General features: G+C 34.3%; 1 protein-coding gene across 3 annotated transcripts in view; it reads right to left on the reverse strand.

Annotated features, from left to right (window-relative positions):
- Nucleotides 1–517: 517 nt before the first annotated feature.
- Nucleotides 518–14,966, reverse strand: part of LOC111030319 (acid sphingomyelinase-like phosphodiesterase 3a) — a 194,599-nt gene continuing 180,150 nt past the window's right edge. For all 3 annotated transcript variants that reach the window (XM_022309747.1, XM_022309746.1, XM_022309745.1), the window contains 2 exons: nucleotides 13,529–13,704; nucleotides 518–4,836 (listed from right to left, as the gene is read on the reverse strand). In XM_022309747.1, the coding sequence (XP_022165439.1) occupies nucleotides 4,605–4,836; nucleotides 13,529–13,704 (408 nt within the window). In that variant the 3' untranslated portion in view covers nucleotides 518–4,604. The remainder of the gene's footprint in view (nucleotides 4,837–13,528; nucleotides 13,705–14,966) is intronic.

Below are 14,966 nucleotides of genomic sequence, written 5' to 3' on the forward strand. Positions count from 1 at the left end.
CATAGCAAGCGCAAAAACTATTTAAACGTTCGCCATATGCAGAGGAGACGCGCCTACAATAATCATATACAACACAACAGAATTGGAATATTTTATTTTGCACCAAGCCGACAAAATCGCGTCCTGGCAATCGCTCTGTACAGTTTACAATATACCTATATTAATATATTAATATATATTAATATTTATATTTACCTATCTGCTCGACGTGCGCACACATCACACACACACGCGCATAGTATCATATTATACTGAGTGTGTGTGTGTGTGTGTGTGTGTGTGTGTCTGTTTGCGTAAGTACACATAACAAAACATCATCGGTAGAAATATTGCGTTAAATGTAGCGAATCACGGCGAGGGGGGGTGATGGGGAGACATAGTGATGGAGTGGTCAGAGGGACGTGGGGAGGATTGAAAAACGACGGTAATCCCCGACGTCTCCGAGTAGATGCGAATTTACGACGTACATAATAATAACAATATTACGTACATGTGTATATAGTACTTCGTGCAATAATGTAGTGTATTCGTGCATTATTCTCACGGACGTACACCCACATACACCTACACACCCTCTCAACCCTCTCGATGGTCGTATCGGGTGCAGCGATAGTAGTAATAATAGTAATAATAATAATAATAATAATAATAACAGTCATATACATACAGTAATAGTGATAGTGATATTACTGAGGGCACATTTTTTTTTATGGACCCGTCGCGTCCATATTCGGGCTGCAAACCGTGTCTATTTGGGTAGGTACATACCAGGGTATAGGTATAAATAACCAAGGTAGGTGTTATCTATAAAGTTTTGAGCGAAACGATAATGCACGCGCGCGCGTCGTCGTGTCGAATTATACACACCAGCACTAATGCGAGCGCACCAAACGCTCAGCCGGAAATTTTCCGCCGGCTGCAGGGTTGGTCCATAACATTAAAATAATATATTTTTGTTTCGTACCTGTTTTCCTGTTTAATATTACGAGGTTCGACTTTTTATGTATCATTTGTTCAGAATCTCGCCACCCGTGTCGAGTGTAAGTGACTATATATTATCATATATTTCTACAGCAATACTAATAATGAAACAAGTTTGATTATTCGGTAATACTTATTTAATAATTACTTCGACCAGAAAATCCGACTTTAAATTTGTTCTCGGCGGCAATACAATTTTCAATAAAAAAAAATGTTCGTCGGTATTGTAGCCTTAACACTAATATATTCACTGACAGCATGATGGCCATAAAATGATAAACCATAAAAAAAATATGAAAATTAAGACAATATGCTTTGTTCTTCAGACATCTTTGCAACAAAATATTGTTGTACTACCCACCTAATCGCAAACTATCGATATCGATGTAAAATTACTGTTCAAATGGGTGGATACAGACAATAGGGCTCTTCTTGGTCGATTCACTAACCACAGTGTATGCTTGCTAAGCGCGATGTAACTTTACGCGGAGGATAATAATTAGAAATTTGGACATAATATTATGCAAAAACCGAGGCGCTTTCTTAAAAATAAAAAAGTAGTCCGTCGTAATTGTAAGAATATCAAAATAATAATATGGTTAAGTGTTTGAGATGGACGGAGTTTATAGTTTAGATGGGCGAGGTGGGTGGTGGTAGTGTATGCAATCAAAGACATTTTTCTATAAACTATATTAAATAATATTTGACTGCTTGTATTTAGATAGTTCTTATATGATTGGAGATATATAATTTAATTGTTAAATGTATTTGCTGTCAAAACTTAGAAGAACAAAACAATATAAATTATAATTTTCATTGAACTCGATTCAAAAATTCAGTATAAATGTACCTAAGTATTTAATTATATCGATATCATTCTGCCCAATTAAATAATAGTATTATTTTGGGTAATATAATTGAATTTAAAAGCCGTTGCACTCATCCACTGGCCTTGTTCAACAATATTTCAGTCCGTATAATAATTATGAAGTGTGTTTTTCACACGTCAACGTGGCTATTTACCATATTATGTTGTATCATATTAGTATACACTCGTTTATTAAAAAAAATCGATTAAACCTACAACCCCGAACTATACCTTTTACGAACGAAAGTAATAATTTCATATGCTGTAAAATCGATGAACATCCTAATTTCAGCTCGGAACAAGATAATTTTTTTTTTTAAACACGGTTTTGCCTCGATATTATGATACAGTTTATTTTATACATTCAAAGTAGGTAATAATATTATTTTGATGAAAAATGTGTGAATCGATAAATAGAAACGGTTTTAAGAATATTAATCATTGGTGTTGTGTGTAATATAATAATTATTATCGTATTTTCGGTACATGACGCCTATTCTACCATCGAAACTGCTAAAGATGATATATTATTGACTGCCTAAATTGTACACAGTAGTGGTATGTTATGTTCTGTTCTCGAAATGTTTTCGTTATAATTTTCATTATTATTATTATTATTATTATTATTATTTTTTGAATTAAGGTTATTAGTCGATTGTTACCTACTGTGGAGGAGAGTATGGTTGATTTGTAACACGTGTTTGTGGGGCGAGAATTCGTCACTGAAAACGCGAGTGGTTACCCATCAGGGAACTAGCGACGCAACGTCAACGGATGCACGACCTCAGAACACGGCCAACCTCTGTGACCACACCAGGCCCAAATTATTATCACCATCATCCTTCTTACGGTACCTATTTTGTAATAAATCATTCAAAATATATCGAATACGAGTTCAATGTTTTTAAACTTCAAGATTAGTTTTGTATACCTCTCAGTTAGAATAATGTACAAAATACGTCGTGTTTACAAGATGTGTTTGATTTTATATCACCAATTCCGTGGTCGTTGTTTGTTTTGGATTCGTTGAGTTTTCGGAAACTAGAGTTTTACACAGAGAAAATTGTATATTTCCGGAGAGGGGGGAATTTATTTTACCGAAATCAGTTGAAGTCAACTAATTTAAATGTAAAGTATGAATATCAATCTTTGCAATGCAATATTATCAAACACGCAAGTAGTCGATGAATTAATATGCATTTTTTTTTAGGTAGCTTTTGGTACAAAATTAATTAATATTTTTTATACCAATATCGGCGAAGGTCGTGCAAACATGGTTCGATTGACAGTTGCAATCGCTTTGTATTTTTTCAATCTACATAATATAATATAGTTATAACATCTCCTAAATTAAGATATTGTCGTTATATGTAATGAACAATACATTTTTTTGTGAGATTAGCCATTATTTATTTATTTATTTTTTATAGAATTCGATCTATGTCGTATTATCGATAAATAAAATGTTTTGTTGTTAATATTATTATTATAATAGTTTATTTTATTTTCCAACCGACCGAAAGCTGCATTTGAATGTTTTCGTTACGCGACGATACATTTAAGAAATTATTATGACGATTTAATATTTTTTTTACCCCGAAATGACGGATATTTCATAATGGTAACATAATATATGGTAATGACTTTTCAAAAATATATGTAATATTTCAATATATTATTATTAATTGTTAATAACGTCAAACAACGCAAATTTGGTTTGTTTTAATATTGTGTTCCACGCACAATGTCAAAGGACGTATTGGTTTCCAAATATAATATATTACACGCAGCAATCCTAATATTTTCAAACGACGGCGTAGGCAATAGAAAATAAAACGTAGTACGAAAATTGTGCAGTACATTATTATTATGGACTATAATAAACGGACAGGGTAAAATATCTCAAGCAGATTGATCGGTGTGGGAAAAGAAAATCGCCCTGAACCGCATATAATAAACGTATATATTATATAGGCGCTGGCTGCGTGTACAGGATGAGCACCATATTTTCTCGTTAACGGATGTAAAAATAATAAATTATCGGAGTGCGCCGATCAGAGGCTGTAAAATATACGATCCGAGACGTCTAGCGGAGAGGAAAAAAAACCGGCGGGTTCGATGGGGGGAAAAAATAAAATAAAAATAATAAACCCTCCTCTTCGTGTCGAGGTGTCCCCGCCGCAGACGTAAGAACCGACAGATACGGACGTGGAATAAATCAAACTCGGCATCGTGATAGGGGAGGGGGGGGAATCGCTCTTGTTCCGCTGTCTCGCGCTGCTTTCGAACACACGAGCGTTTGAAGTCTGCGGCCTTCGGTGGGGAGGGTAGTGGGAGGGTTTGTGGGCGAATATTATATTGTAATGCGGTAGATATACGGAACATTGTCGTATTGTGTACGTATATATATTTTTTATAGACCGCCGCGACGCGATTTTGACAGAAGTCGTGACACGTCCGACGCGAGTTTTTTTCTAAAAAAAACATTATATACACACGGAGATCCGCGACCCCGCGAGAATCGAGACATGTAGAGAGGAGACACCGAGAGAGAGAGCGAGAGAGAGAGAGAGATAGATGGTTCAAAGATAGAACGAGAGAGAGAGAGAGAGAGAGAGAGACAGAGAGAGAGAGAGATAGAGAGAGAAAGAGATAGAGAAAAACGTCGAGTCGACATTTACCGTCGTTATAATATCATTCTACATGCGTTTGCGCGAGAGGACGTCTCCAAAGACGTTGATTGCGTCGTCGGTGGCTAGTGGTGGCGGCGACGGGTCAGCGCCACGGCGGTCAGCAGGACGGCGGCGGCCAAAAGAGCCTCGTCGCCCCGCGGACGGACCGACCCGGAAAGCGCCTCGGCGGCCGTCTCCACGCAACTGTGAAACCGACCGTAGTCGAGCTCGGTGACAGCGCAATACTGAGCTCGTCTGCACTCCAGATTGCAATCCTTGGGTTTGAACTGCCTCACCGAGTTGGCCTCTATGTACCTGCGAACACACCACATTTTGGTCGTATGAATTTTTCGCTCTTGTACGACAGAAATGGTTACATATTATTATTATTATTATTATTATTATAAATATTTGAACATTATTGTATTATCGTGTCCATCGTGTTCTTCGTCGGCGCCATATAGCTATATTATACACGTTGAATTCACGAGCGGAGCTGATGTTTTTTTTTTTTTTTTACACCGTTGACCGATCATCGTTATAGGTCAGAACAGTAGGTACCAGCAAAACACCGACCTCGAAATATACAGTTTGAACATTTAGTTGCAATGCGACGGGTTTTAATTCAATCGCCAGCTGCTGCAGATGCCCGCCGATATAAATACAAAATACTAAATTATTGGCGTAACCAAACACTACGCGATTTGGGTGCTTTCGGAAAGGCTATTGAAATATTTAGGAGGTCAAATAACCACACTACCGAACGTTTCGTTTTCTCGATTTTTTTTCAATAAATATAAACCTTTCCCTCGCCCACCGTGTCAATAACGACGTATCGTAACATAATCGATCGCGCACTGCTGGGGAAGAGAAAATTGTTAGTGGTCACCGGTGCATACCACACGTCGCGTTCGACTCGGCGGTGGTATAATAGTTGGGGTTTTCTGTGAAAAACCAACATTTTCCCTTTTAAGCCAAAGCGTATAAATAGGTAGCAGAAATGTTCACTTTTCGACAAATGCAAACCTACCCGTCGTGGTTCAACGCCGAAATATATCTTAGGAAACAATTATTTTTTCTGTAATAAACGTTCAATAAAAGTAATTGTGTGATTTCAGATAAATCACATTTTTTTTTTTTATCACGTTCACCCACAATTGTTGTGATAATTGACTAACTCGCCCTTATCGATTTCCAGACAACAATAATATTATATTCGATGTATTATATGTAGTATATTTGATGTATTATTTCTTTCTTTTATTATTATGCTATATATATATGCATAAACATAACATGTCTACATATGACTACAGCGAAACATTTCACCTATCTAATCGTCTCGAGACAGGGTGGCGATATTTATAATATATATTTTGTGGCGGACCCTGACAGTCCCTAAAATTTAGTGAAATATCGAACGAAATTGGAAAGTACATAGACGAGAGTATTAAAGCATTGGCCGAAATGTAAATATTGTTTTACTATAGGTGTTGACCCAGGACGGTTCTGCTACACGAGTTCAATAATATAATACGCTCCAACAGGATTGTTTTTGAATTCTTTAAACCGTAAGTCTAAAAATCGAATAGTAATTATTAATAGGCACAAGGGTATGAAACATTTGAGCAAAGTTTAGACGGTTAGAATACTAAACACAAGACTAAAACGAGAGGGAATTTTATGTGAGCGTGGTATTATTATTTTTTTATCTGCTGCTTATACAATTTTTGCCAGACGATCAAATTGGAGACGATTAATTGTATATTTTAACAACCAACTGCAGATTAAAAACTGACGTCAAACAATTTATAATATACAAGTAGTTGACGGTCAATCCATGGGGCTATTCAAGCATAAAATAATTTAAATCTATAGTACACGATTTAATTAGAAAAATAAATTGACTTCGGTATTGAGGGGTAAATTTTAGAGACATAAAAGTTTATTGTAATCTTCAAAAAACGATTGTGATCAGAACTCGTGAAAATTGCTATTGCTGACACGCCTTAAAAATATGACCTCATCAATGTTTATGATATACTTACACGATTTCCGAACTTTTTTAAATAGCTACATGAATTTTTCGAGCACTCTTTAGTCCCGAATAATAGTTCTCGCACAACAAAAGGCGATAATACCTGAGATGAAAAAGATAAAAACAATGGTGAAAACGATAAGCAACCACTATAATATTCTCGCGAGTTTCGTCAGGGACTAAAATTTTAAGAGATTCATTCTATGAAATGATGTTGGGCAGCCACGGGTCAATTTACGTAAATTTACATTTTTTTTAAAAAAATAAATGGCCTGTATAATAGCCTTTCGGTCCAGTCATAAATCATCTTAAGCAATTACAATAATAATTATCGCTCGACAAGGAATATTAAAATATTCACGCTCACCGGACAAAAGGGTACCAGTTAGATAGGTTTTCCCGTTTTTCCGCACACGACACGGACAATGGGATCTCAAGCGTTAAAGGGTGTCGAGTATTTCGTTGGGGACAATTCAATAGAGCATAATATATTACATATAATTATTATATTGTTATTATAATATTGTGTTACACTATACCGATTGCATTAGTGTCTCGTAGGTGTGTCGTACTTAATTACTATCAGTGTTGTTAAGCGTTTGAATGAAAGTAAATGTGAGTTTGTTATTTAAATACTTGTCCAAGTGTTTTAATTATTATCTATCAAAAAGTATAAATTTTGTGAATTTAAATACCTAAAATACTTCTGTATTGACTTTATTTTAAATCATTTTTATCTTTCTTTGAATTCAAGATCTTGAAACTGTTGTAGAAATAAACGATCACTGACTAAATCTTATATTTTTCAAAATATGCTGTTTCTGATATGAGTGATAATAATAATTTTGAATAAACAATGTTTTTTTTTTAAATTTAATAAGCATCTATACAGATATAGGTAGATGGTAAATGATAGAATGATAGATAATGATTAAAATGTATATTAAATAATATGCAATTTTTATCAATAAAATGTGAATAATTATATTAAACTTAAATAAATAAACATTAATACCATTGGGTACTATCTAGGCTGAATGATAATACATGTAAGTATATAAGTATTGAAACGTGGTCGGTGGACCTTGTTACGATATTAGTTGTCCAGAGAGGGTTTTCTATTCCTTAAAGATAAGTTTTCCGTAGCTGGGGGTTACAGCACTTATTTGTATGAGATTTCCATCAATAATAAGACACTTATGGTTTATAAATCTATAGTAATTATTATAATTAAAGTAGTACTTATTGTCTTGGAATATGGATGTTAATACGTGTACAGGTGAGTTTGCTCGTGTTCATGACTGCTTTAGAACTAACTATGGTGTGTCATTTTGATAAAAAGTAATAATTTGAAGGGATTGAAAAGTGTGGAGTGTGTATATTATGCATTGGGCAATCCTTTATAGTGTATCTTTAGTGCATAATATATAAATAGGGTGTAACGAGTGTTAGAGTATATATTATAGCTATTTAACAAATAATATAGGTTATATCAACAAAAAAGTTCCCATAAATTACTAAAACGACCGGGGTCTCTCCGCTGGGAGTGATAATCCAAACATGTTTTGAATATATCCACCAAAAATATTTATTTATTTAATATTTATGAACACTTTTGAAATGTATTGTTAAAGATCATTGATCGTTGTAATAAAAAAAAGTATTCGGACGGTTTATATAAAAATAAACTTCTATAACCTACCATATTATGTGATGAATAATAAGCAATTTGTCAAATCAGTCGAAATCATTAAACAAAACGTCAATTGTATATCAAATTAGTACTATGAAAAAGTCGTATTTAAGTTTATGTAATTTCTTAATTCATGAGCACAAAGTCTTTGAGTAATACTAAGATACTTTTGAAAATTATTTTTACAACACTGACTAGCGATTATTAATAATATGACCCAAACAGAAAACACCCACGCCGAACAGGAGAATAATGGAAAATTGACAAAACGTAATAATACTATAACATCACATTGTGGATGGTTATTCAATCGCGACCGATTACAGTATATTGAGTGTATTGCAAGTCAATATTGCGCCAAGCCACATTCAATCCACTGTAATATTATGTCACCGAGTTAATAATGCTCGAGTTATAGGTCAGCAGCTTTTTTTCTAAGCCATATTATTATACATTTTAATAATATTTTGTCGTTCGGTAAAACAAAATAAACCATCTTATACTCTCGTATTCGTTGACTTCAGCGTTTCTAGGCGTACCATCTCCCATCAAATAGTCCCTTTCTCTACACCCCTTCCTATAATATGCACCACAAATTATTTTTAAATTGCGTCAACTGCGAACGTTTGAGATGACTGTCGTCGCTAATACCTACGGATCCGCCGTTAGCCGTTTAATTATTAAGCACGATGTTATGCAGTGTACTGAATGTTTCATAATTTTCAATCGAGACTTGTTGGCAATCTATCACTCACAGCAAGTATTAGGTATGAGACATTTTTTTTTCACACACACACACACACACACATCTGCAGTCATCATTTGATGGGGCCGAAAAAATGTATCAAAACGGTATCACTGATTAAACAGCACGCATAACCAAGTTATATCGAGGTTATGCTTGGATGATTTTAGAACATGGAGGTGTGTTGCGAACCGTTAGGACGTTCTGAGACAAACCACCGGCCACAGGGGAAAACAATTCGTACTTTTTTTTTTTTAAGAATTCTTAAAAGAAATATTAATAGAGTGCACAAGGCTCTAGGGTAAATTTTAAATCTGGGAAAGTGGCCGCCGTTGTCCCAAGGGTTGGTGATAAAAAAAAAATGAATAAACCGAAAGTTTCTCGGACGAAAACCGTGTATATATCCTACTTAGAGATGTTTGCGTTGAACATTTTTTGTCGGAAAAACTAAAGACGGGGAGACAGGACGAAGAAAGGAAAACGAAGCAGTAGTAATAAGTGTCCCATACTTACGAGTTGTGAACCATTGGTGACGTGAGTGAAGGGGACGAGAATGGCGAGAGTAGAGCAGCCGGCAGTAAGGTGGATTATTTTGAAGTTTTTTTTTGTTTAAGAATCGTGAACAATAACTGAATCTCTGAACCCACAAAGTCGTTTTCATAAACAACGTTGAAGCAAACTTACACTGTCCGAAGCTTCTTAGCGTCTTTTGGGTTTTGATTACTTTGTTTTCTGTTAAAACTATATAGTATAATGTGTATTTATTTTTTTATATTGAATTACGACTTTTCTCTATTGTTGTTTGATACTTGTTTTATTTTTTTTTATCACGATACATAATACTATATTAAACAAATACTATATTGAAGTCGTAATACGAACGATAACTCTTCGGTATTTCACCCTATGGGCCTACATTAGATTTGAAGTAGGTGCTCGTAGTGCACTTGTCAGACAAAATCAGGCGCTTTGACTCATTATTCTCATTCTGGATGCAATTTTATTTATAGTATTATAATGTGGTTAGAAAAACACCCATCGACTTTTCAATTTCTATTCTGTTTTTTTTTTATCATCCTTTTACACGTACATCTACAGCATATATGATGTATATATATATATATATACGTATTCACTATTGTACTGCTATATATGTGTACTATTGGGTACACACATTACAGAAAAGCACAAATGATGGTGTAAGTATGTGCGCTATTATAGCAACACTTAGGTATATTACGTATCTATAATAACATATGGTAAGAAACCTCGCATACGACTTTATTGTGTTAAGATTTTCAGTTTAAATAGGTCAAGTATGCAATTTAAAATTAAATTCGCCATTCTATGGTAAGAAAGTTAATCGTGACGACACACTATACACTATGTATTACGTAGCTTGTCGAAACTTTCGTGCACATTGTCTGGCTCTTTTGACGATATCTTACAAAAGGAAAACGAGAGTACCTACTTACCGAAATAACGCGCTCGCGTTCGATGTAACATTAACATTATACAACAAATAAATATTTTAATATTTCGATGAGTACTTCTATACATAAATATAATTTATTACATTGCTGCGGCTGCGAAAAACCCATATTTTATTATTATTATTTTTTTTTTTGCACACTTTGACGAGCATATTATGTAGGGAATATTCCGATCACATTATGATTTAAACTACATTCGGCTGTATATTGGCCAGAACGTTTTGTAAAACTGCAACAATATTACATTCAATATGATTGGGTTTCCGAGAGAGTAGAACGTACAAAAGAAAAACACGACGAGACGGTATTCTGAGATGGGAATTTGAATTTATCGTATATAAATGATAAAATGTCAATCATTTTCAAATAATGAATTTTACGTGTTATTATTTATTTTTTTATTTCCGCAGTGGCTCGTCGGTTCTATTATTTTTATTTTATTAGAACGCCATTCAATGGGAAAAATTCATTAAAATGCGTTTTGCTAAACAGAAGAAACTCAATTTTTTCTCAACACTTATAGATAAAAATAAAGAATTTTGTTTTAACAAAAGATTTTTATAAATAAAGTAGACAGCAATAAAACGGCTTCCGTTTTAATGGGATATACGGTTTATTCATTCATATACACTCTCATTTATTTCGATGTAAGATAATAATATAAATGTCATCATTGTACGGAAACCCAAGGTCTTTCTCTCTGCTTCATTGCAGTACCTATAGAATATTGTGCTCGGCGCAGCTTCACGAATATTATGTGACGTGGATTTCGTTTTTAGTGACGAGTGGGCTATTATTTTGATATGCGATCAAACTTGTATAAATTAGAAATTAGAGAAGGATACAATAGCATTGTATACAACGAAGAAAAAATAAAATTGCACGCGTTCGAAAAACGGACAGTAACTTTACAGTTCACTCAGATAGGAATTTAAAAGTCAATAAAAACGAAACTAAAGCTATTTCTTAGTCAGCGTATATTATTATGAAGGATGCTACAAAAGCCGAGATAGAGATATTTTATTCGTGTTCGGAGTTTTTTGTGAGCGTATAATCACATAACTCTTTCAGACCGTACTTTTTTTTCGGGCAAATAATAATATAAGAAATACTGGTATTTATCTTTTTTCTTCGAAGCTGGCTGCACGATAAAAACTTTTGAGTATTAGCAAAAAATTCGTTTGATTTAAATTTTTTGAACTTTTTCCGGCTAATATATTGTAGATACGATCGATGTCTTTTATTACGTCTCTGGTGGTAAATAATAACGAGACAAACATTTTGGTGCTGGTCGCAGTGCTCTCGATTCATACGCAGTTCTGCTGGATTTTCACTTTTCTGCAGTAGGTAATAATGTTACGGACAGTTCCGGTTTATGATATACGATTAGTGACCGAAATAGAATATCATTATCCAGAGCGACTTTGGACCGCATGTTGGTTGGATGCCAACGGTTATTATGTAGGAACACAGTTTGGCAGATTTAATACAATTATGCGAAATTGCAGGTATAGAGTCGAGTACACGAGTAGATCAATTATGTATAATGCAGTCCACGTAAATTGACCATCGGCAACAATAGATTATGATAATGATGTGAGAACATTTGTGTTAATGTCGTTATATTACCAGATACCAGAATTGTAGTGTATCGATATAACGGTATAACAATAATAATAATATTATTATTGTATTCAACCTATTGTTCAAAGTTCGATGAGCGTTCAACGACGTATTATTTTTTGTTTCGAGTGGGAATAGGTGACGATAGTTGAAGTTCCAAAAATAAAATGTTAATGTCGAGATGACGTAATGATTGAACATTTTTAACAAAACATCGCTTCCATCAGAGTTCAAGAATCTTTGATTTATGAAAACGACGACAAGTATAATTGTTGGCGATAGGCATACAGTGTTATAGCGTTTCCAATAGTGATAGTAGTTATTTATTTGGAAAAAAAAATTTAACTAAAATTGCGTGGCCGACAGATTTGTTGAAAATATTTTTTCAGAATTGAAATTGGCTGTACAATTATTTGCATTCTTAAAAAAAAAAAAACGTAGTATATAATACATCTATATTTATACATATTACATGATATCGAACATTTATTTCGGTCGAGTGCACAACGCACACACCCACTAAACTTAAAGGGTTGAAGTTGTTTTTTGTTATCCCCACGCGTGTAGCTTCTATTGTTGAAATGGCGTATATTATGTATAAAAAAAATATAAAGCGGCGAATAAAAACCGAATAAAAAAAAAAAATCTCGTGCCTTTATTTGTTTTTATCACCATTAAAAGTTTTCATCCAGCGGCGCCCGAGGAACGTAGTAGGTAGATAATAATATGTACACGAATGAATGACGATAACACGTGTCCTTACAATACATTTTTTACAATATATACGACGAACATTATGCATGCACAAGACTTTAGATGTTACACAATAGTGATGTCGTTTTTATAATATTTTATTTGTCTCTAAAATATGATTCAAATGCACGCACACTACACCTTTTGGAAAACATTTTAACGGGTGCGGCGGATACATCATACAATTATCGGATCGATTTACCAGTCGATTATTTTCGTACCAGAAAATCCCACACGGATTGCGTCACACCAATAGCTACTCTTTCATACATAGTACCATGAATATGGTGCGTATACAGGTCATTTTAATTTATCTAGGTCAGTGGTATATGGTTTGAGCAGCGCTTCTGATAAATCCATAATTTTACGACCACGATCGTTTCTATGTTTTGCTCTGTGTGTGTGTGTGTGTGGGGGGGGGGGGGAAAAAGTTAAATAGATGATGAGATTTCCGCGGAAAAAAATTTATGCGGTAGGGTGGTCGCTGATTACTTGCGTGATATATTAATATGATTAATCGTCATGGACAAAACGTGTACCGAAAAACGAGCCAGAAATAATAACCTTCTACTGCTTGTCGTTTAATTACCTACGTGTATAGTACGTATTATAAAACCCGGCAGATTGATTGTATTATAATTTAATGATATTATATGATGTACCTGTCGAACTGCGCCGACTCGTCGTCCTGGAACGTTTCGGCGATAGCGTGCAAAGACCTGGCCGTGATTTCGTGGAGTCCGTAGTAGTGAGTCAGGTTGTACTCGATCCTCCAGTCGTCAGGATCGCCGTTGGGCGATGACTCCAGATCGATGTAGTACTGCGTGTAGTCTATGATCTGAATAAAAAAAACAGTCGGTATTGCTGTCATGATTGTATAATATTCCGAAAACACATATCAATAGCACATCAAATAGAGTTCTGTACCGATACGCTATTATAACTTAGGTACTACTTAGGTATGTATATATTGTAAAATACAAAATATGCCTAACGATATTATGGTATCGCGTCAATTGTTCGCCGAAAAGAGTTCCCGTGACAGTTGCTCGAGTGACAATTATTTGCAGGAAAATTATTCGAATACGATTATATATTATAATAGATTTTTGTGCATAAATTGTTCGTGAAAAAAATAAGACTTGATTATCATAAAATATATTTTGTAATCAATAATCTACATTATATATCTTTAACGCTCACACATAACACAAAAGTGTGAAATGTGGCTTCTTGCAAACACGTTTTAAAATCATATCGATAACTTATCGTTATCAATTATTATATGGATTAACTAACAGACAAAAAAATCCCATTACTAATGCGTGTTCTGGAATTATGGTACTAATAACAATACTAATACTTACACACACCTGACACAAAAATTATACAACGGTACAACCAGTATTTCGTTCGTCCAATTTTATTTTACCGTAATTAATATTTAATCACTATGCCTTTGAAATACATAAAAAGTGATCGTGGTGCAGGTTACTGGTACACGAAAGCCACTTGTTCTACCCCGAAAAACAAACGGAAACAAAAGCTCATTGGAAATGTTCGTTGTATAAAAAATATAAGTGTGGTGGTCGTGTTCATGTGGAAAATGAAGAAGTTGTTAAAAGTTTTGAACATTATCATGTACCATTAACGCTCAAGTGGAGAAAAAGAAATTAATCTACAACATGAAACACGATGCACAAATCTCAGCGCAGCCACAAGTCATATGGAGTCATTGGAAATAGCAAGTCAGATAAATTAAATTATCTAAATATTTCGAATTGTATAATAAAGTTATGAAAAAGTGCTCGAAACTTGGTCTAAGAACTTGAATTTTCGACTGAATATTTATAGAGCCTTATATACATGTCTTTTTAGCTCCCCTTATCGGTTGCAGGTTAATTACCCAACGTAGCTAGTTTAAAAAGAACAATACAACGTGCTCGTCGAACTTAAGTAAATACGCCTGTAAACCTTTTAAACTTTAGTTTTGATATTCTTGAGGAATTAACAAAGACGACGATCTTATTGTTTTTGATAACGAATAGGATACAAAAAGAATATTATTGTTTTCAACAAAAAGAGTTTGGAGTTAATGAA

Source organism: Myzus persicae, unplaced genomic scaffold (genome assembly GCF_001856785.1).
Source record: "Myzus persicae strain clone G006 unplaced genomic scaffold, MPER_G0061.0, whole genome shotgun sequence".
Lineage (NCBI taxonomy): Eukaryota > Metazoa > Arthropoda > Insecta > Hemiptera > Aphididae > Myzus > Myzus persicae.